Consider the following 21,051-nt stretch of genomic DNA (forward strand, 5'->3'; position numbering starts at 1 on the left):
TGTAAATAAGTGTCATGCCCCGATCCCGACATATGTCCATGATCGACACGTGACGTCACAAAATACTCTTATATCTCACATACCCCATCTTCGGGATATGACAAATCACAACTCGAGAATCAAATTACAAAGTAATTTTTCGTTTACTTTATGGCTGCATCTAACCTTCTCGTTAGATTGCCTACAAACCCTCAATAAGGATTAAGCCATTCGTAGTTCACTTATAACAAAATCAGATGTTTATTCCACTAAGTTCAAGCAGAAAAGCATAACATTCCTCAATCATTTATTATAACCTGACAACATGTAATTCCTGGACTCAGGCTACATAACCAACCCCCATGAAAACATGATTTCTCTCCCATCCAACATATAAATCATTATATCTCATCATGATATCGCAATTTACAACATACATCATATTTAAGAACCGACAACAAGTAATAACAATTATTTCCATATATTCTAAATTCCTACCTTATGAAATCATAATCGAATCGTAGAAAATCCCGAAAGAGTCACTGAGACATCCAACATCTTTTCTAACTCAATTCACAAGATTCTCGAAGCCATTGACACAAATATATATAAAACTAAGGCTAGAGTGACACAGTTAGGCCAAACCTACTTCTCCAAATAATGGGATTTTAGACCAGTCCATGAAATTCAACAACCTCAAGTTCCGAACCACTCAACGGAACCAAACTAAATATGATCGCCTATCAAATGTACCAAGTACAACTAATCATCATCACCTCTAGAATGCGTATGGTCCCTCATCACGGATATATCAAGCAGAACCATAGGCATAATCTCATCGTGCAGGCAGTGATCACCCATTGCGGATATACCAAGCATGATCACTCCTGAATACATTTGGGCCCCTATCGCGGATATACCAAGCAGGACCATAGCCTAGCTCTAGGTAGTGACCACCCATTGCGGATATACTAAGCGCGATCACTCCTAGCATGCATATGGTTCCCCATCGTGAATATACCAAACATGATCACCCATCACGGATGTACCAAGCATGATCACCCATAACAGTTCCCCATCGCGAATATACCAAGCAGAACTGTATCATATAGCTTTAGGTAGTGATCACTCATCGCAGATATACCAAGCATGATCACTCCTAGTATGTGTATGGTCTCATCTTCCGAATATACCAAGCAGGACCATCCATGTACCACTACTACATGGTGCAATCTCATCATCACAAATTATACATATCACACACATTCCTTATGTCTAGATCCCCAACAAAAGCAATCCAATGTCACCCACATAGCACATAATACATACTAGAGGTATCACTATAATGTCCACATCAGCCACTCCTTATATCTGTGTCTCCAACAACATTTGCAGTAATAAGTAGATGGACTTATGAGCCTAAGGAATAACATACATTTTTGGGTTGAGAGATAAAAAGAAGTTCAAGAAAAAATCTAGGACCAAAAGTATACAAGGTCAGAATCAATGTATAACCTAACCTATATAAAAAGGTAGAATAATTTGTGCAATCAACAATGAAGGTCTATCTTTAAATTATCATCCTAAAAATGCTGCTAGTTATGTTTGTATGTAGTGTTTTCTCTGCTGGAAACTTCAATTACTAAGAAAATTTCCAATCATTGTTTAAACATACAAGTGTAAGCTCAACTGTTGGCACTGCGAAATCTTGGCCATCGTTTGGATAGAAATAAACTACAGAGTTTCTCAAGAATAATAGGGATGAGATGGATTTCTTCAGGATATCAACTTCCTAGATGTGTTTATAGATCTACTGTCAAAGCAATTCGGAACATGCCCGCGGTTTGGTTTCTCGACGGGTGGGGTTATAATTTTCACTGTAACTGTTCTGAAGTAAGTTAGTTGGACTCCTTTTCTTTTCGATGGACAACTTTTCCTTTCCTTTGAGAAATTCGGAAATTAGCCTTGCTTTACCGAATTTTTCCCAACTCTTAGAAATATAACCCAAACTTAGATGAAAAAGACTTAAATCCTCCAACATAATCCCTCACCAACTTTGCTACTCTATACCTTTCCGTCTCCAACATAACCTTGTTTTAATATGGTATCACTTCTAATCCTCTATATCTTTCCACTTATTTCTCCAACTACCATCATATGACTTGAGAGATCTATTATGAGAAAGCCATTTGCCTGTCAAAGTTGAAATCATAGATACACAAATGGTGAAACTAGAAGCATGACCCATGTTCCAAATTCAACTGATCATTCTCCTGCACCAACATGGTATGTGTTCTATAGCTTTCAAACCAAGTGAACTGAAAACATGAAACTCACATTTCTAGTTATGACTTTACGTACCCAAGTATTACTATAAAATATATAAATATATGGTTGGTTTTGTAATTGCAAGCAATAATCTTGTCATTCAAAGTGTAGACATATTGGGCTAAAAGAATCACTCAGTCAATTTTTCTTAACACCTTAGTCATCCATGCACACATCCGGATCATGTGTGTGATTTACAAAAATCTTTAGGCAGCAATAACTGAAAGATGAGCATACCTTGTCAATAGTTACACTGCTTGTGATCCATATCCAATCTTGTCAATAGTTCCATTGCTTGTGATCCATATCCAATCTGGGCCGAAGTGCAATTCGGCCGGGAAAAGCCCCAAATTCACTCAAACCAACCATAAACCTTAAGATGGGTGTTCTTTGATTCGATTTCCTCGATGTTCCAATGCCCCTACAACTGATTGGATCTTGTTCCTGGATCCAAGGGAAGTTGATTAAGGGTGGTGGTGGGTGGTGAAACTTGCCGGAACGGCCGAATCGCCCTCGAACACCTCTGGTCACCCACACAGGTTTTTACACGGTTTTTGGGCTTAAAAATCACCAAATTTGGGTGGAGATGGTAGAGGGGAGGTTGTGGAAGAGGTTGTAGGTGTTGGATGGTGGTCATTCGACGAAAAAAATGGTGGAATCGCTGGTAATATAACCGAGTTAGTGTGCGGGGGTCTCAGCCCGACGGAAAAGCTGGAAGTTTTTTTTTTTTTTTTTTGGTTGGCCGCCAGAATTTACTCACCTCCCCTCGGCCCAATTTCCCACCTAGTGGGGGTTTATCTCATTTAAAAACTATAGTTTAGTAGAACAACTTCAAATGTCTGTAACTATACCATTATAATCCGGACTCACAAACGGTTTTCGCCTATGCGCTCGTAGCTTTGAGATCTATTCGAAAATATAAATCGTGACCTCAAAAGGTCTACGGATTTTAGATAATTAATTTCCAAACTTCTACCCTTGTTAATGCACAAAACCGGAGAGATCTTAGAACAACATAAATCCGACCGTGAATCTGCAAGAAAGTATAGAATACAAGATGTATCGTGGTTCACCCCAATGTTTGGGCTACGTCCACACTGATTATTGTATTTCTCTGAGAGGATTGTGAGGGAGAGAGAGCTTCTCTGTGAGGATGAGAGCTCTGAATATGAGAGTCTTTGGGGATCTCAGGCCTAAGAATTGGCCTCCCCTAATGAGGAGAGTGATGGGTCATTTCATAGAATAAGGGCTCCTCACTTATTACATATTTTCCCCTTCCTTTATTACATAATAACATTTGAGTCCCCTGAGTATTTATACGAGATCTAAATACGGATGCCCTAAGTATGGTATAAACAGTAGTCCCCCAAGTCTTTAGTCAAGAGAGTTTTTTGGCTGGAGACTTGAAATTCAGTCCATGTGTGGGCCAAAGTAACTAGATGTTGTCTTGAACTGATGCTCGATATGAGGTGGTGCTCAATATGAAATGATGATCAACTAGAAGTAGCACATGTTGCGAGGCTGCTCAGTTTGTGGCTTATGTTGCCTTGGTTGGCTCGGTTTGTAGGGTTGAAGGTGAGGGAGTCCCTTTTATAGAATAAGGGCTCGCTCCTTAATACATAAATGATAGGCTAGAATTGATACTCGCGGCGAGGCAGTTGCTCAGCAGGCGGTAATGCTCTCTAATGATGGTGGGGGAGTCCTTTTTATAGAATAAGGGCTCACTCCTCAATACATAAGTGATGGGCTAGAGTGATGCTCAACTAGATGGTGAGGGAGTCCATTATATAAAATAAGGGCTCGCTCTTCAATACATAAAGAATGGGTGCTCTCTAATGAAAGCGAAGGAGTCCATTTTATAGAATAAGGGATCGTTCCTTAATACATAAATAATGGGCTATGTCCCCCAAGTATTTTTCATGAAGCCTAGTTGAGGAAGCCCAATATATGGTACATAGTGTATGCTGATGCACAAAATTGGAGGGGTCTTGGAACAACGTAAATCCGACCGTGAATCTGCAAGAAAGTAAATAACACAATATGTATCGTAGTTCACCCCCAATGTTTGGGCTACGTCCACATTGATATTGTATTTCTTTGAGAGGATTGTGAGGGAGAGAGCCTCTGTAATGAATATGAGAGGCTTTGAGAGGGTGAGAGGCTTTTGGGATCTCAGGCCTAAGAATTGGCCTCTTCTAATGAGGAGGGTGAGAAGTCCTTTTATAGAATAATGGCTCCTCACTTATTACATATTTGCCCATTCATTTATTACCTAATTACATTTGAGTCCCTTGAGTATTTATACGAGGTTTAAATATGGAGGTCCTAAGTATGGTACAAACAGTAGTCCCCCAAGTCTTCAGTCAAGAGAGTCTTTTGGCTGGAGACTTGAAATTCAGTCCATGTGTGGGCCGAAATAACTAGATGTTGTCTTGAACTGATGCTCGATATGAGGCGGTGCTCAATCTGAAATGATGCTCAACTAGAAGTAGCACATGTTGCGAGGTTGCTCGGTTTGTAGCTTATGTTGCCTTAGTTGGCTCAGTTTGTGGCGTTGAAGGTGAGGGAGTCCCTTTTATAGAATAAGGGCTCGCTCCTCAATACATAAATGATGGGCTAGAGTTGATGCTCGCAGCGAGGTGGTTGCTCAGCAGGCGGCGATGCTCTCTAATGATGGTGAGAAAGTCCATTTTATAGAATAAATGGTCGCTCCTCAATACATAAGTGATGGGCTAGAGTGATGCTCAACTAGATGGTGAGGGAGTCCCTTTTATAGAATAAGGGCTCGCTCCTCAATACATAAAGAATGGGTGCTCTCTAATGAAAGCGAGGGAGTCCCTTTTATATAATAAGGGATCGCTCTTTGGTACTTAAATAATGGGCTAAGTCCCCCAAGTATTTTTTCATGAGGCCCAGTTGAGGAAGCCCAATATATGGTACATAGTGTATGTTGATGCACAAAATCGGAGGGGTCTTGGAACAACGTAAATCCGACCGTGAATCTACAAGAAAGTAAATAACACAAGATGTATCATAGTTCTCCCCAATGTTTGGGCTACGTCCACACTGATATTGTATTTCTCTGAGAGGATTGTAAGGGAGAGAGCCTCTGTAATGAATATGAAAGGCTTTGAGAGGGTGAAAGGCTTTTGGGATCTCAGGCCTAAGAATTGGCCTTCCCTAATGAGAAGGGTGATGAGTCCTTTTATAGAATAAGGGCTCCTCACTTATTACATATTTGCCCCATCATTTATTACCTAATTACATTTAAGTCCCTTGAGTATTTATACGAGGTTTAAATATGGAGGCCCTAAGTATGGTACAAACAGTAGTTCCCCAAGTCTTCAGTCAAAAGAGTCTTTTGGTTGGAGACTTGAAATTCAGTCCATGTGTGGGTCGAAGTAACTAGATGTTGTCTTGAACTGATACTCGATATGAGGCGGTGCTCAATCTGAAATGATGCTCAACTAGAAGTAGCACATGTTGAGAGGCTGCTCGGTTTATGGCTTATGTTGCCTTGGTTGGCTCGACTTGTGGCGTTGAAGGTGAGGGAGTCCATTTTATAGAATAAGGGCTCGCTCTTCAATACATAAATGATGGGCTAGAGTTGATGCTCGCGGCGATGCGGTTGCTCAGCAGGCGGCGATACCCTCTAATGATGGTGAGAGAGTCCCTTTTATAGAATAAGGGCTCGTTCCTCAATACATAAGTGATGGGCTAGAGTGATGTTCAACTAGATGGTGAGGGAGTCCCTTTTATAGAATAATAACTCGCTCCTCAATACATAAAGAATGAGTGCTCTCTAATGAAAGCGAGGGAGTCCCTTTTATAGAATAAAGGTCCGCTCTTTAGTACATAAATAATGGGCTAAGTCCCCTAAATATTTTTCATGAGGCCCAGTTGAGGAAGCCCAATATATGGTACATAGTGTAGTCCCTCAAGTCTTCGGTCAATAGAGTCTGTTGGCTGGAGACTTCAAATTGAATCCATGTATGGGCCAAAGTGGCAGTTGTTTGGAAGTGGTATTTATATACCCTGCACGGAAGCTTTGTAGGTGAAGCTTTACAAGTGAAGGCTTTGAAGCTAGAGCTTTGTAAATGAAGCTTTCGAAGCTAGAGCTTTGTAAATAAAGCTTTTGAAGCTTGATTGACATGAGTGATGCTCATGAATGTTTATGTGGATTGACATGAGTGATGCTCATGGATGTTGACATGAGTGATGCTCATGAATGTTTAGCATGAGTGATGCTCATGAATGTTTAGCATGAGTGATGCTCATGAATGTTGACATGAATGATGGTCATGAATGTTTAAGTATGATTGTCATGAGTAATGCTCATGAATGTTTATGTATGAATGACATGAGTGATGCTCATGAATGTTTATGTATGATTGACATGAGTGATGCTCATGTATAATTTTGGAGTACTGGACATACTTTTGATCACCTGGTTGGTGATAATAGCGGCAGGCTGCCGAATAATTTTTTTGTAGTACTGGGCGTACTTTTGATTACCTGGTTGGTGATAATAGCGGCAGGCTGCCGCATAATTTTGGAGTACTGGGCATACTTTTGATCACCTGGTTGATGTTAATAGCAGCAGACTGCCAAATAACTTTTTGTAGCACTAGACGTACTTTTGATCACCTGGTTGGTGATAATAGAGGGCTTGGCTCTTTTGGGCATATGGGCCTTCGCCCTCCACATAACATTCCATCCTATTATTTTGGGCTTGCCCTTTTTTTTTTAAATTTTTTTTTAATTTTTTAATTTTTATCATTATTACCTTCTGATGGGGTTATACAGATATTTCCGAAAGATACAAAAAATAAAATTACATCATTAAAAAATAAATCCGACTTTCTGCTCAATGGGTCACACCCATAATTCCCTTTTCTGCATGCCATCACTACCGCAATTATGTCTGCTTCTTTTTATTTTCTTTTGTTTTCTGTTTTTGCTTTTACTTTCTTTTTTCCCCTGCACCTTTCTCTGTCTCTCCACTTCTAGACATACTCATCTGCAGACTTGCTTTTGCTTTTTCTTTTCACTTTTCTTTTCTGCTTTGCTTTTGTTTCTGTCTCTGCGCTGCTGTGTTGATTCAACAAAAACTTGTTCAAGTGCCCTGAGACAGCTCGCAGTAATGGCGCGCTTCGACGGAGATGTGGCTTGTGAGACGAGCCGAAGCCAGGGCGCTGTGCAATGACATGCTGCCGAGGGGATTACGAAGCGGAGTGCGAGGGAGGGATGAGACCGACGAAGATGACAGGAATGTTGAAGCTCTTGCGGTTGAGATCAAAGACCTTGACAAGGACGACCCAGATCTCCACGCCATATCTTTGTTGGCTGGAAATTTGGGAATTATGAATGGGGAAATTTGGGCTTGGGTGGAGCCGACGCCGGGGTGGGAGAAGATTTGGGGAACTTTCTTATGCAAATTCAAGATCGTAGGTGGTTGAAGATCCAGGTGGGGGAACCGCAAGCGCCTCAGGTGTATGAAAATCCAGGTGAAGGAGAAGGACGACTCTAGCGGCCCTCTGGTTAATCGAACCACGGTCCGCGTTAGTCACCGAGTTGTTCGATCCGAGTCAGCCGCACATCCTTCATATTATGGCACACCCACCATAACAACATCGTCGCCGTCTGCAAGCTCCTTGAGGAGGATCAATCCTTCGTCCATGCCCGCGACTACGACAACCGCACTTTTCTTTCGACGCCGTCAAACACCTATCCATTTCTCTCTCATCCCATTGTTCCCTCTGCTTCCAGTCTGTGACTTTCTGGCCAATCAGAGCTCGCAACCACGGGGGTTTACATTTTTCCTATGCGCTAATGGCCCACACGATCCTGGCACCGGCCTCGTACTGCTAGGCGATCTTGGATTCGCAGGCTCTGTAAGCGGAGATTAAGGGAGAAGTGGAGGTGTTTTCGCAGGAGCTTTTGTAATTTGGATGTTGCTTTTACAAGAACAGAGAGGGAGGGAAGGGCATAGGTGTTGGAATTTGAATCTTTTCTGTTTCTGGGTTTTTGCAGATTCACGACGGAGGTGAAAAACACAACTTTTCGTATCGCTTCCCACAGACAGCGCCAAATGTTGATGCACAAAACCGGAGGGGTATTGGAACAACGTAAATCCGACCGTGAATTTGCAAGAAAGTAAAGAACACAAGATGTATCGTGGTTCACCCCAATGTTTGGGCTACGTCCACACTGATTATTATATTTCTCTGAGAGGATTGTGAGGGAGAGACAGCTTCTCTGTGAGGATGAGAGTTCTGAATATGAGAGACTTTGGGGATCTCAGGCCTAAGAATTGGCCTCCTCTAATGAGGAGACTGAGGGGTTCTTTTACAGAATAAGGGCTCTTCACTTATTACATATTTGCCCATTCCTTTATTACATAATTACATTTAAGTCCCCCGAGTATTTATGCGAGATCTAAATACGGAAACCTAAGTATGGTACAAACAACCCTCATAACTAGTTTAATTAAAACCTAATTTCAAATAAATTAATATAAATTCCCGAAAAATAATATAAAACCTCAATAATACAAATACGTAGATTATAACAGTGAAATCCAGGAATGAGATTTCACAATAAGTGCCTGTTTATACTTAAAAATATATATGATTTCATCATAAATTAGAAAATAGAATGACATATATATTATGAAGTATTGGAACATAATGAAAACATGGGGAGCAAACATATAATGTATGTTTATTTAAGTGTTCAATAAGTCTCTTACAATTTATTGGAAACAATAAAATGCAAAAGGAAAGTTATCTATTTTCTATCTAAGTGGTTGCAATCTAGGCAGGCGTCTAGGCAGGTCTGGGCGGGGTAGGTAGGCACCTTAGCAGGTCTAGGCGCCATTTCTTAATTTTCAAACGCCTAAACATTAATCGGGGTGGTGACCAGCCGTTTAGCGCCTAGGCGGCGTTAGGCGAAGATTTTTAGAACAGTGCTTAACATTAGTGATGTAATAGATGTTGTAATTTTAAAAACATTAGACCATCTCCAACTGAATGATCCAGCGGGCCAGAAGGCAGAAAATAGCCCGAAAATCGTCTTCAACCGAGGGTTAGGCCAAAGGGCTCGTGGACCCCATGGGATAAAAATGGGCCAGAGGGCCAACCGGCTGGCCATCTTCAGCCAGCCAGCCAGCCCGCTGGCTAGCCCATTTTGTTTTGTTTTTTTGTTTTTTTTTCTTTTCCACTTGCCTAGCCCAGTTTATTTTCTTTTTTGTTCTTTCAGCCCACTTTAGGGCTTTCATGCCACTTTAGGTTTAGGGTTTAGGAGCTTTTTTTGGTCTCAGCCCATTTTTTTTTGGACTTTTTTTTATTATTATTTTTATTTCTAATTTTTTCTTGCACCATTTCTCATATATTTTTCACCATTCTATACTGTCTTATCTTATTTTATTTCAATTATTCACATTCCATACTATAACCCTTTGACCCTCGGTTAGATATGGTTTTTTGTGACAGGGCTAAAATGAGCCATCTGGCCCTTTGGCTCTCGGTTGGAGATGAAGGCAAATATGACCATGAACTGTTCATTAAAATATTAATATCTTAGAGGGCCAGATGGTTAAAACGAGCCTTCTGGCCCTAGTTCGGTTAGAGATGGCCTTAGGTAGTTTGAAATATTTTAAAAAGTTGAGGTCAATTTGAAATCATCACCCCAAAAAGTTAAATATTAGTATTTTGGTTCTGATACCAAACCGAATGCCCTAAACTAACACAAATGCCAAATTGTGACCAACACAAATTTGAAGCCAGTTTTTTTGACTTTTAGTTAACTGATTTATCGGTTTTTCAAATTTTCAAATGTGGGCTAATTCAGGCAGATTAACAGTTTCAAGAAATTGTAAATTAATACGACAAACAATTGGACCGATTCGATTAAAAAGCTAGTTGAAATCTCACAATGAGCTAGCAATAATGTAGTTCAAATTCACTTGAAGAAAATTGAACATAAGACTTTTTACTTTACAAGTAAAAACAAATATCACTACATCGTCATACTAACTGACAATAAACATACACTTTTTCTAAGCTTTATTTACCGAGCGGTTAAGTCATAATTAATAATTTTTTGGGGTAATTAGTTAAAAGTCAGAATAACCCTAAGTCGAATAAATGCTTATTGTGAATTACCCATAATGCCCATATCTTTCCTTTATTATTATATTCTTGGTGCCGTGGTAACTGTGACTCTGAGTCTTTTACTGCAATAAGTATCAAATAAATGCTATTACTTCACACATCTCCAGATGCATGGTGGATGCGATTTCACTCAACACAAACAGCTCACATACCCATGTAACATAGTCAGCATGGTTTTCTGGCAGCTGGGTTTCTCCTCGTAATTTCAAATTTCAAAAGCACTTCTGAGAAAAGCAATTTTTCGCAAGATCAAATTAATTTAAACACAGTATCAATCTTTGACCTCACTAAGCTCTGTGCATAAGCAGACAGAAGAACAAGAACGAACAAGAGACAAGAAGCCCATTTTCCCATTTATTTAATTGAAGTATTGTCACTGTTTAGTCAAAGGGTAGGTACTATTTTAGTGTTTTGCTGTTTGGAAGTATTGTTCCGTGTTCTCCAAACATTTTGTTTCTATACTTGCACAAAATCCTTGTTACTTACCAAGTCTTAATCTGCCCAGCCGCATCTTTGTCTCTTTTGAGGTGGACAAAGATTTGAATTTCAGGAGGGAGAATTGGTTAAAGTTCGAGAGAGAGAGAGAGAGAGAAGGAGAAGAACTTTGAGTTGAAAGTTGGGGTCTTTTCAGCAGCAGGAAATTTGGGTCAATTGTTGACATCTTGCTCTAGCTAATATGTATGCCTCTTTCTGCTTTTCTACTTATTTGTTGAGCTAACAAGTAACAACCAACAACCCCCTTTAATTTCTGGTTCTATTTTTTGGTTTATGATTTCAATTTTCACCTGCATGTTCTTGTTTTGTTGTGCTTATAATCTTTCTGAGCGCTCAGAAAAGTAGGGATCTTTTAATTTTTTATGGGTCGGATTGTGATCAGTGTGAAAAATTGAAAGGAAGGGTCTTTTGGGCAAATGGGGGACCACTGAGATCCGTCCTCTGGAATTGTATCTTCCGCTACTTGTTTCTTTGAGTAATTTAGTTCATCATGTCGCTTAGATTGGAAGCTTTTTCAGTGCAAAGCAAACCCCTTTGCCTTTTTTGACCTGCACTTTTGAATCTCAGTCAGATTATTATTTAAGTGAAGTCTCATTGAGGCTTTCGCCTTATTGGTTTAGGATGTCATGGTAATATTTATTCTCCCATTAGAGGGCATCTATCAAAAATAAGTTTTTTGTTTAATTTTATGGAAAGGAATGTAATATGGGGCAAAAAGCAACCATTTTCTCTCTCCAAAAGACCTTTGGAAGACTTTGAGAGGGTAGGTTTGATGATTGCAGTCCTATTAACTCACAATGTAACTACTTTTGACTCCCACTACCACGAGGGTTTAGGAAGTGCCCCCACTTTTGTTCTTTAGCAATTTTGTGTTTTTGCATTTGGTGTCCTACCTCCTTGTGTTCAAAAAACCCTTTACTCTAATGATCGAACCGAATCATTCGGCCTTTTCCTTTTTGTAGAATATCATATCCTCATGATTTTCCAAATTTACTGCTTTTTTTTGGAAGCCCTGAATTTCATGGGATGTGAACTGTAAATTTGTAAGTGATTGCTGTAATGGAAGTGCATGCTGTAATGGAAGTGCAGAAGGTGGTTTGCCAGATTTCCCCTTTTATTATTACAGTGATTTGAGGTTGTCGTGTCTTAATTCGAAACCGAATTTCGGGTTAACGATTCTGGTCATGATAATGTTTGTATGGTTGTGTTGAAAATGACTGGTAGCTGTAGCATTCATGAGTTTATTTGTCCTCATATGGCTCACAGGTGCACAGTGCCATGTGTTTCTAATTATACATCTCACTTAGGCTTGGTTCTGCATCCTAAAACTGTTCATTGAATGTTGGAAAAAAAGACGGGTGTTTTACATTTGAAGTGGGATTTGCAGGATGTTGTGATGCTTGTTTGTATGTGTGGGAAGGCATAGCTTCTAGTACCGGAAGCCGAGCTGTTTTGGGTGATCGCTGGATGTGTTTTATGCGGTGAAAGCCAGACTCCATGATCGCAAGATGTGTGACTCACCGTTTCTGCAAACTGCCTTGAGCCAGTGAGTGTGCATTCATGTTCTTTGTTGTTACTCTATGTTTTTCTGTATGGAGTGGATGTTATAAGATATTTCATTGATAATGATTTCTTGTTTTGTTCGATTGCAAATTACAGAAACGTTTCACTTTGTAAGTATTCGCATTCTTGCATCACTAGTAATTCGGAAATTCAGTTGTACGCTGCAAAAGAACTTCAGAGTGAGAGCTCATTTTCACAGGTAAGAGCTTGTGGGCATAAACTTGATTTGTGTTTCAGCAAATTCAGGCCTTCTCGAAAATGAATTTGTGCTGTTAGATTAGATTCCCCCTCCTTCTTCCATTCTCTCCTTCTGCTCCATGGTCGATGTCAGTTGCTTCATAATCATGGTCGAAATCTGCGAATTAAAAGTTAAAAACTATGTTAGTAACGAAAGTACATGGGAACCATTCTGACAGTAAAGATTTAGACTAGGAGATGTTTGATTATGCGAGGAAAATAAAATGTCTCTTATTTTCCTTTTCGAAGTGAGTTTAATTACAAATTCCTTCAGATTTTATTGTTTTTCCTGGTCCGCAATATCTTTTGCATTTTTGGAACCAAATGGATTATGATGTTAGGTACAAAGTTCATTATTTCCTACGTGACAGTTCCAATTCCTTAAGATTGACAACGGTCCTAGGTTAGCTTTGTAATATTTCAAAAGGAAAACTAATGAAAAGGGCTTGAAAACTTTGAGTTTGAATGATAACGACAAAATAAAGGGTAAAGTGAATAGTATTAGGATTGACTTTTTAGTGTAAAAATGTGGTTTTTCGTTAAAGTGAACAGTACCGGGTGCTTTTCGTTAAAGTTCCCTATTTCAAATCCTGACTTTTAGGATTTTGGTATGGTTGGAATCTTTACACTTTAGGAATTCATTCGGGGTCAAAGAATAGTCTAGATGTTTGTTGTTTGGAAGGAATTCTGGTTAATGTGGTTCAAATTATTAACTACATAGCATTTTATTGGACATTATTTGTTATAGAGATTACTGTCTGTTGCTTATGTGGTTTAAGCCACTTCCTATCGATGCAAATTTTGATAATTTGTTTAACGTTTAGGTGACCAATCTCGATGAAGGTATTGGAAGATTTGGGTCGTGCACTAAAAGCAGTGATACTTACCCTTACAGATTCCAGCTTGAACAGGATGTAAGTTTCCTTCCTACCTGAAAGCAACTAGCAACTATTTGCGTCTCCATAATACTATTCGTATGCATCTTCTCTCAGTCCAAAATTTCTGGGCTGATTTTGGAGTGGTGGGGATTCGCCACTTAAAGTTATATATTATACTAATAAATTTGCTTTTCACTTTCAATATGACTTGCGACTTGGCAGCCAATTGTATAACATTGTCAACCAGTGAGCATGCTGTAATTTTGCTCGTCATTTCGTGGATGCTTCGTCATCCCTTCTCAATGTGTGTTTTGGTCTCGAGGGATTTTTTATTTTAGTGCAGTAGATAGCATCTGTTCAAATCTTGCTAAATTCCTAGTTTGGGTTAAGCTAGATAACATGTTATAGTTCCAGTAAATTTCTAAAGGCATTACCTGGGACATGCTAGGGGGCATCTCATTGTTCGATTCTCTTCCAACAGTGTCATATATATGCTTATTTAAGGATATCTTTGTTATAGTCACAAATTATAATTAACCTATGGAAGTGCTTCTACAATAGGTACAACGGTTGCAATTGCAGCTGCGAGAAGAACTAGAGCTACATGCTATTCTGCAAAATGCAATTGAGAAAAACGCTGTTAAATTTTCCAGTGCGTCGTGCCTCCCTTACTATGTATGTTTCCTTTATCCTACATACTATAGATTTGTCTGCTGCCTAGTCATGGCTCTGAAACCTTCTATAAGGTCCCCAAGCTTGTCCCAAAAGCATAGTGTATTGGAAAGAGGCAACATCAAACTCATATTCCATACTATGGCACAGATTTTGAGCGTGTATGATTTTACACAAAATCTTTGAAAGATTTTAACCCATTAAGTTGAACCTTGTGTTTGTTTTACCTTGAGTTCGAACGCTTTCCTTAACTGTTCTTTTCCATATTCCATCCCTGCTACCATATTGACGGATCATCCAGGTTTCAGGTTGGGATTTTAGGTAGTGAACTAGTCTTCTTCTGTCCCATTTGAACAGGCTCAAGAGCTGCTAGGCAATATTTCTGCACTGGAGGTTACAGTGTCAAAACTAGAACAGGAGTTGGTTGCTTTGGAATTCCAACTTAGTCAAGAAAGAAATGAACGAAGGCTTGCAGAATATTGTTTGAGACATCCATCTCCTCAGTCAACGTCTCCTCACTCCTTTGACATTGTGAAACTACCGGTATGTTGTCTGTTATCATTCTTCCATGCCCTTGTTTTCTTTTGATGTCTTCTAAATTGTTCTAGTATTTTTCTTAGTGTCTTGAAAGAAGTTGAGTGAAAACTGAAAATGTTGCTGATGTCAATGTATTGAAAGAGTTTTTATTTTATACATTTGTTCTAAATGATATCAAATGGTAAAAGGTAGAGTTACTTTAAGCATCAGAAATATTTTTCATCTATAAAATATTTCTGGGTGATCGAAGACCTGTAAGCAGCTCTTTGTTTCAGGCAGCTGATAACCAGCAGTAAGAAGTGATGTCATAACATAGTCTTTACCAAATTCCTTGTAGTGTATTTTAACTTCTTTTAACTTCAACCAGATTTCATCTTCTTTGAGGACTTCAGAGCAGTCCAATCGTAAAATACATCATTCCTCTGAAGACGACTCATGTGAGGAGCCAAAGGATCAACAATCAGAACCTAGTGGCAAAACATCTTTACAGTCGGTAACTGAGGTATCCGTTAGTTTTTCATGCTCGGATATTGCTCTCTCTCTCTCTCTCTCTCGATTGATTATGTGTCGAGTAATGTTCAACAAGTTTAAGTGGTAACCCATGGGATAACATTCTTTTTGTGATTCTTATTATCAGAATGCAGTGGACTCCATTGCAAATTGCCTTGACATGAAAATGTCGAGGAAGATGGATTCTGAATCTTTTCAACCTGCTGAGCTCAGGAGGCTTCCTAAAGGGATGCCCCCCAAGGGCCTCTGGGATCATCCAAATCAACTGTCAGAGGAGATGGTGAGATGCATGAAAAATATATTCATATCTTTGGCTGATTCAGCTACACCGTCAAAATCTTCAGTGCAAGAGAGCCAATGCTCGTCTATGTCACCACGCGGACATCTTTCCAATTCCTCTTGGTGGTCATCATCTGAACGGTCGGTGATTTCATCATGGGTGCAGAGCCCACACGTTGACATACAGAGTAACTCTCAAGTATTAGCTCCAGAGAATGCCTGTGATCCCTACAAAGTTCGAGGAAAACTGAGTTGGGCGGAGATTGGGAACTATGGATTAGCGACTGAAGTTTCTTGGATGTCAGTTGGGAAGAAGCAATTAGAATATGCTGCAGGGGCGTTGAGGAGATTCAGGTAATACTTTTGTTTTGAATTCTTCTTGTCTCTTTTAGGCAAACTATACTTGATGTATGCATCAAGAAATTATAGTGTGGAAAAACATGAAATATACTTCAAATGGTCCTGAATTAAAAAATACTTCTAGGAAATTTGCGGGCTCTACCTTTAACTCATCGTGCCTTTTACTTTATGAGTTAATCTCAGTTTATTACCTTAATGTTTCATGATTTTCAATATTTAGTACATAAAGTTTTTTTTTATTCCAGAGTCATATCTTAAGTTTTACTTCTGAGAGAGTCTCATACTTCCGTTAGTTTTTTTTGTTAAAACGTAATGTGGCATTTGATTGGGCAATGACAAATGTGGCACTGTGGGCCCCACATAAACCTATAAAACAATTAAAAAATTAAATAATATTTTTTGCCTGTAGCCCCTTCTCCAGTAAGGAGACCGAATAAACAAAAAATAAAAAAAAAATATTATAACCTCCATCTTCTCGAAGTCTTTATCACCTACACCTTCTCCAGCCACGCCCACTTCTCCTCCGACAACCCACTCCCAAGCTTCCCAAGCCGCCATTTTTCACACACCCAGAACCCAAATCCTCCACTTTCCTCACCGCCTCCATCTCATCCTTTGGAGTCTCTCGCTGCCATAGTCATCTCCTTCACCAAACCCACAACCTCTCTTGTTGCCGTTGCCGTCGATTACGGCGATCCAGATCCGAAGACCTTCTGGAAGATTCCACGGCATGCTGAATATGGCCACGATAGTGATCGACTGCTCGGATCTGGCTGCGGCGGTGAGTGGGCTGTCTGCGATCGAGTACTCCGACCGGATTGGGACGAAACGGCGACTTTAGATCTTGGCTTTGTCCGTACAATTAGGAACCGATTCTTTGAACCAGGAGGGGTCCATAACCTTGGCGACGTCTTCAGATCTCGGTATCGATGGCAGAGATGAGCTGTTGGAAATAGCTCGCTGCCACGGACCAAATCCATTACGAAATAGATCTTGGACTTGCTCGCCATAGATGGATGATGCTGGGTTTTTTTTTAGGTTTTAGGTTTTGAATTTTTTTAAAGTTTAATTTTTTTTTTATTTAAAAAAAATTAATATCCATGTAAGCCATACTGACACGTGATGCCCAATCATTGTTCACATAGACGTCATGTCATCAATTAACGGGAGGTTTAACAGCCAGACTAATGGATGTATGAGATTGTTCCAAAATTAACACTTTAGGTATAATTTTGGGACGAAAAAAACTTCATGTACCAAATGTTGAAATTCACAAAACTTGAGAGTAGTGAACCGAGATTTACCCTTGCTTTATTATTTCCCTTCGATTGGGTCAAGTCTTAATGAGGAAACTTTATGAATTCTTAACTTTATCTTGGAATGGCTAATATTGTTGTTTGAATATAAAGCTAATCAGAAAGGTTTATGCTTTTCTTTCCAAACTTATAACAGAGTACTTGTGGAGCAACTGGCGAAAGTAAACCCTATCCATTTGAATTACAATGAGAAGCTTGCTTTCTGGATTAACTTGTACAATGCACTGATTATGCATGTAAGTTTCCTTCATTTCATGTGTATTGTATGTCGCATTGGTGAACTTTGCAAAGCATGCATATAGAAGTTATGGAGTTTAATATCTCTTACCGTGAACAGGCTTACTTGGCTTATGGAGTCCCTAGAAGTGACTTGAAGCTCTTCTCTTTGATGCAAAAGGTCTGATTTCTCTGATAATTCTCTCTATAATATGCATATCTAACGACATAGGAAAAACAAAGCCAATTTGGCGATGCCGCTGGATTTACCACTCAACAAAGAATTATTATGTATTGATTGGTGTTGTACTTTCGCAGGCGGCTTACACAGTTGGCGAACATTCTTTCAGTGCAGCTGCTATTGAGTATGTAATTCTGAAGATGAAACCGCCACTCCATAGACCACAAATTGTATGAACTTTGCCTAATGTTTGCTATCAATTAATTTTAACTTTAGTCCATTAATATACTTCATTCCCTGACTGACAATTGTAATGAAAAATATCAGGCTTTGCTTCTTGCCCTTCACAAGCTGAAGGTCTCAGATGAGCAACGGAAGTCTGCAATCGATACATATGAACCACTTGCAACCTTTGCTTTAAGCTGTGGAATGTACTCTTCACCAGCGGTAATCTCTACAGTTCTATGTGCTCAAGGACAATTTAATTTTTATTTCTCTTTAGAAGTTGAGCTATATTTTTATGTTTTGACATGAAGTACATAAATGCAGGTAAGAACCTACACTGCTAAAAATGTGAGGGAAGAGCTTCAGGAAGCCCAGCGTGATTTCATTCGAGCTTCAGTTGGGGTTAGCAGCAAGGGGAGGTTGTTGGTGCCAAAAATGCTGCACTGCTTTGCCAAGGGCATTGTGGATGATTCAAATTTGGCTGTGTGGATATCACATTACCTTCCACCCCACCAAGCTGCCTTTGTTGAACAATGCATATCACAGAGGCGACAAAGTCTTCTTGGTTCGCGCAACTGTGGGATTCTGCCATTTGACTCACGCTTCCGGTACCTCTTCCTGCCTGACAAAATTCCATTATGAATGATGCCTGGTTATACTACACTGCCAAATACCTCAGATTAGTCTGTGACATCGAGCTAAAGTTAGCTTGCCCTAAATAACGTGGTGATACAAAAGATCGGACTAGTTGACAATTCAAGTGTAAGCATGCGTGAAGAAAAACCATTCGGTGGCAGTTAGGGTTTTTCACCTCGTAGACCTCATATATACCCCTCACGGGGTGTTGTACATGTTCATGGATAAGTTAACGGGAGTTGAGACAGTGCTTGAAGGCGACTGATGTGTATTTGCTTGTATTCTAGAATCGTAAAATAAGAGTAGGCAATAATCGCGGTCGTAAGATTGTTCATTGCTTAAGTTAAACGTAATACGTCTGGTTCCCACGTTACTTATTTAAGCCTTGAGAGGGGTTTTGGTTGTTCAAGTTCTTGTGCAGAGTTGGTTTACAATGTTATGTGATGTGTTAAGATACAGCTGCCTGGATTTGGTTAAGATGTTCGAGGATGGAAGCAAAGTTGGATTTTTGATGGGATGATGATGATTTAATATCTTTTTTCCATGCCGTACTTGAGCACAGCATGCATTTGTCCATCTAATAAGCTCCTCCACTCGTCCTTAAGAAAAGGTTTTGAGCATTTTTCATGCAAAATGTCCTGAGATGGGCATTTATATATTTTTTTGTTACTCATAAAGCTCTTTAATGGACAAATTGAGGCGGTGTAAAATACCTACCTTAGTTAAAAAATAAAAATAAAAATGTAAATTTTGTTGTGAATAATGTGTGGATGGTCCACATGAATGGTTTGTTACAATTTATGCACAATATTTTTACTATTCATTTGTGGAAAATTTGTAAAGTGAATAGTGTCCTCTTTGCTTATAAAATGAATGAGAGGTGAAAAAGGAGGAGAGATACGAATGAGGATAGAAGCAACATGGTTGAGAAGAGAGGAAGAATAGAGAGAATATGGAGAGTTATCTTTGTACTCTTATTATTCCAAATTATAATGAAAGCACCACTGTTGCCCCGATGACGTACTCCAGTTGCACTGACTATAGAGGAACCTCGTAGATTTGTGTCTTGTTTTATTTATTCCACTGCATACACCGTCAATTTTATAACACGTTATCAGCAAAAGAAGCTCTCATGTCAGTGGAAAGCATAACGCTATAAATTCGGTGAAGCATTACTTACCTTTCACCTCTGCTAGCCAAAATCTCACAGAATAAAAGGTATGTCAATTTTCTGTCTCTCCCACCGCGCCTGAAGTGCCCCACCGAATTCTGGTGAGAATTGAAATTTACAACGACCTGAAGTCATCATGAGATGAGATAACTCGTACTTGACAACTGGTTTCCAGAGATCCAGAAGAATCTCATCAGACTTGGAAACCCAGATCGCGTCGTTTTCGACGGATCTCGAGAACTCCCATGAATACTCGGTTGTATGAGATGGTGATGGCAAGACTGACTCCACTTAAGCCTCTCTCTCTTGTGCCTCCGTCAACCCCAGTGTCATCTATGTCTCTATAGGGAGGTTCTTGCTTTGCGATGCCATGTTCTCTAGGCCATGCAAGAACAACGCCAGTCTTTGGTAGCCTTTTTGGATTGAATTGGTTTTATGTGACCTCCACAACAACCTAGCTGGTCATGGGTTTCAATACTGGTAGAGACAGACAAAGAAAGAAAAAGGGGGAAGTTTATGGAATATGCATGACACCATCTGAAAAAGGCAATAATGCACGGCACCATTTGAAAAAGCAAAAAAAAAAAAAAAAAAAAAAAAAAAAAAAAAGAAAAGAAAAGAAAGGAAAAGGCAGAGTGATGCATCTGCACCATTTGAATGAAAAATAATAACGGGGCCAAAGTTTTTGGAATGATGCAGCATGTGAATAAATAAGAATAATAAAAAATAAGAAAAAGTAAAGGCTTTTGGATGGTGTTGCACCATCTGAAAATGAAAGAAGAATATATATATATATATATATATATATATATATATTTATGTGAATGATGTTAGCTTAAAATACTTTCACAAGTTCTATTTACTTTAAAGCAATTTATTTATCATGAACGATTTTACCGTATACTGCTTTAAGTTTTGATTTATGTGAATGATGCTGAATTAAAGCCCTTGTCACAAGCCTTATTTACTTAAATGCAATTTATTCACTATGGCTGGAATTACCACCTATATATTTAATTTATTTATTGTACTTATCTTTTGTTACGATGAGTATATATAAGACCTGAAATTCCTTGATCAGATTAGAATCTGTAGTTTCTTGATCCTCATCATATAAAAATGATTGGACCTGAAGTTTCATCATGCAAAAAGATCGGGCATGAAGTCCCTTGATCCTCAAGATCGGATATGAAGTTCCTTGATGAGTGGTTAAGTTTGAAGTGTCGCTGTGCCTTAACTTAATTGTAATAAAGGCCAAAAGAGTCTTAGTCCACATACTATCAAATAAGGACCA

At 39.2% G+C, this 21,051-nt stretch overlaps 1 protein-coding gene across 6 annotated transcripts; it reads left to right on the forward strand.

Annotated features, from left to right (window-relative positions):
* The first annotated feature begins 10,964 nt into the window (after positions 1-10,964).
* LOC126583115 (uncharacterized) lies at positions 10,965-19,103 on the forward strand. 6 transcript variants are annotated; one of them, XM_050247409.1, is made up of 13 exons: positions 10,965-11,159; positions 12,364-12,522; positions 12,636-12,738; positions 13,601-13,690; positions 14,216-14,329; positions 14,684-14,869; positions 15,231-15,365; positions 15,501-16,006; positions 17,465-17,564; positions 17,666-17,725; positions 17,863-17,955; positions 18,053-18,172; positions 18,275-19,103. In XM_050247409.1, exons 2-13 carry the CDS (start codon positions 12,485-12,487, stop codon positions 18,590-18,592), a joined length of 1,863 nt encoding a protein of 620 aa, XP_050103366.1. In that variant the 5' UTR covers positions 10,965-11,159; positions 12,364-12,484; the 3' UTR covers positions 18,593-19,103. The 6 variants fall into 6 exon arrangements, with proteins under 6 accessions (XP_050103366.1, XP_050103367.1, XP_050103370.1 ...); XM_050247410.1 differs by lacking the exon at positions 10,965-11,159 and adding an exon at positions 11,185-11,202; XM_050247413.1 differs by lacking the exon at positions 10,965-11,159 and adding an exon at positions 11,721-11,739.
* The last annotated feature ends 1,948 nt before the right edge of the window (positions 19,104-21,051 follow it).

This window comes from Malus sylvestris, chromosome 9 (genome assembly GCF_916048215.2).
Source record: "Malus sylvestris chromosome 9, drMalSylv7.2, whole genome shotgun sequence".
In the NCBI taxonomy this organism is placed as follows: Eukaryota; Viridiplantae; Streptophyta; class Magnoliopsida; order Rosales; family Rosaceae; genus Malus; species Malus sylvestris.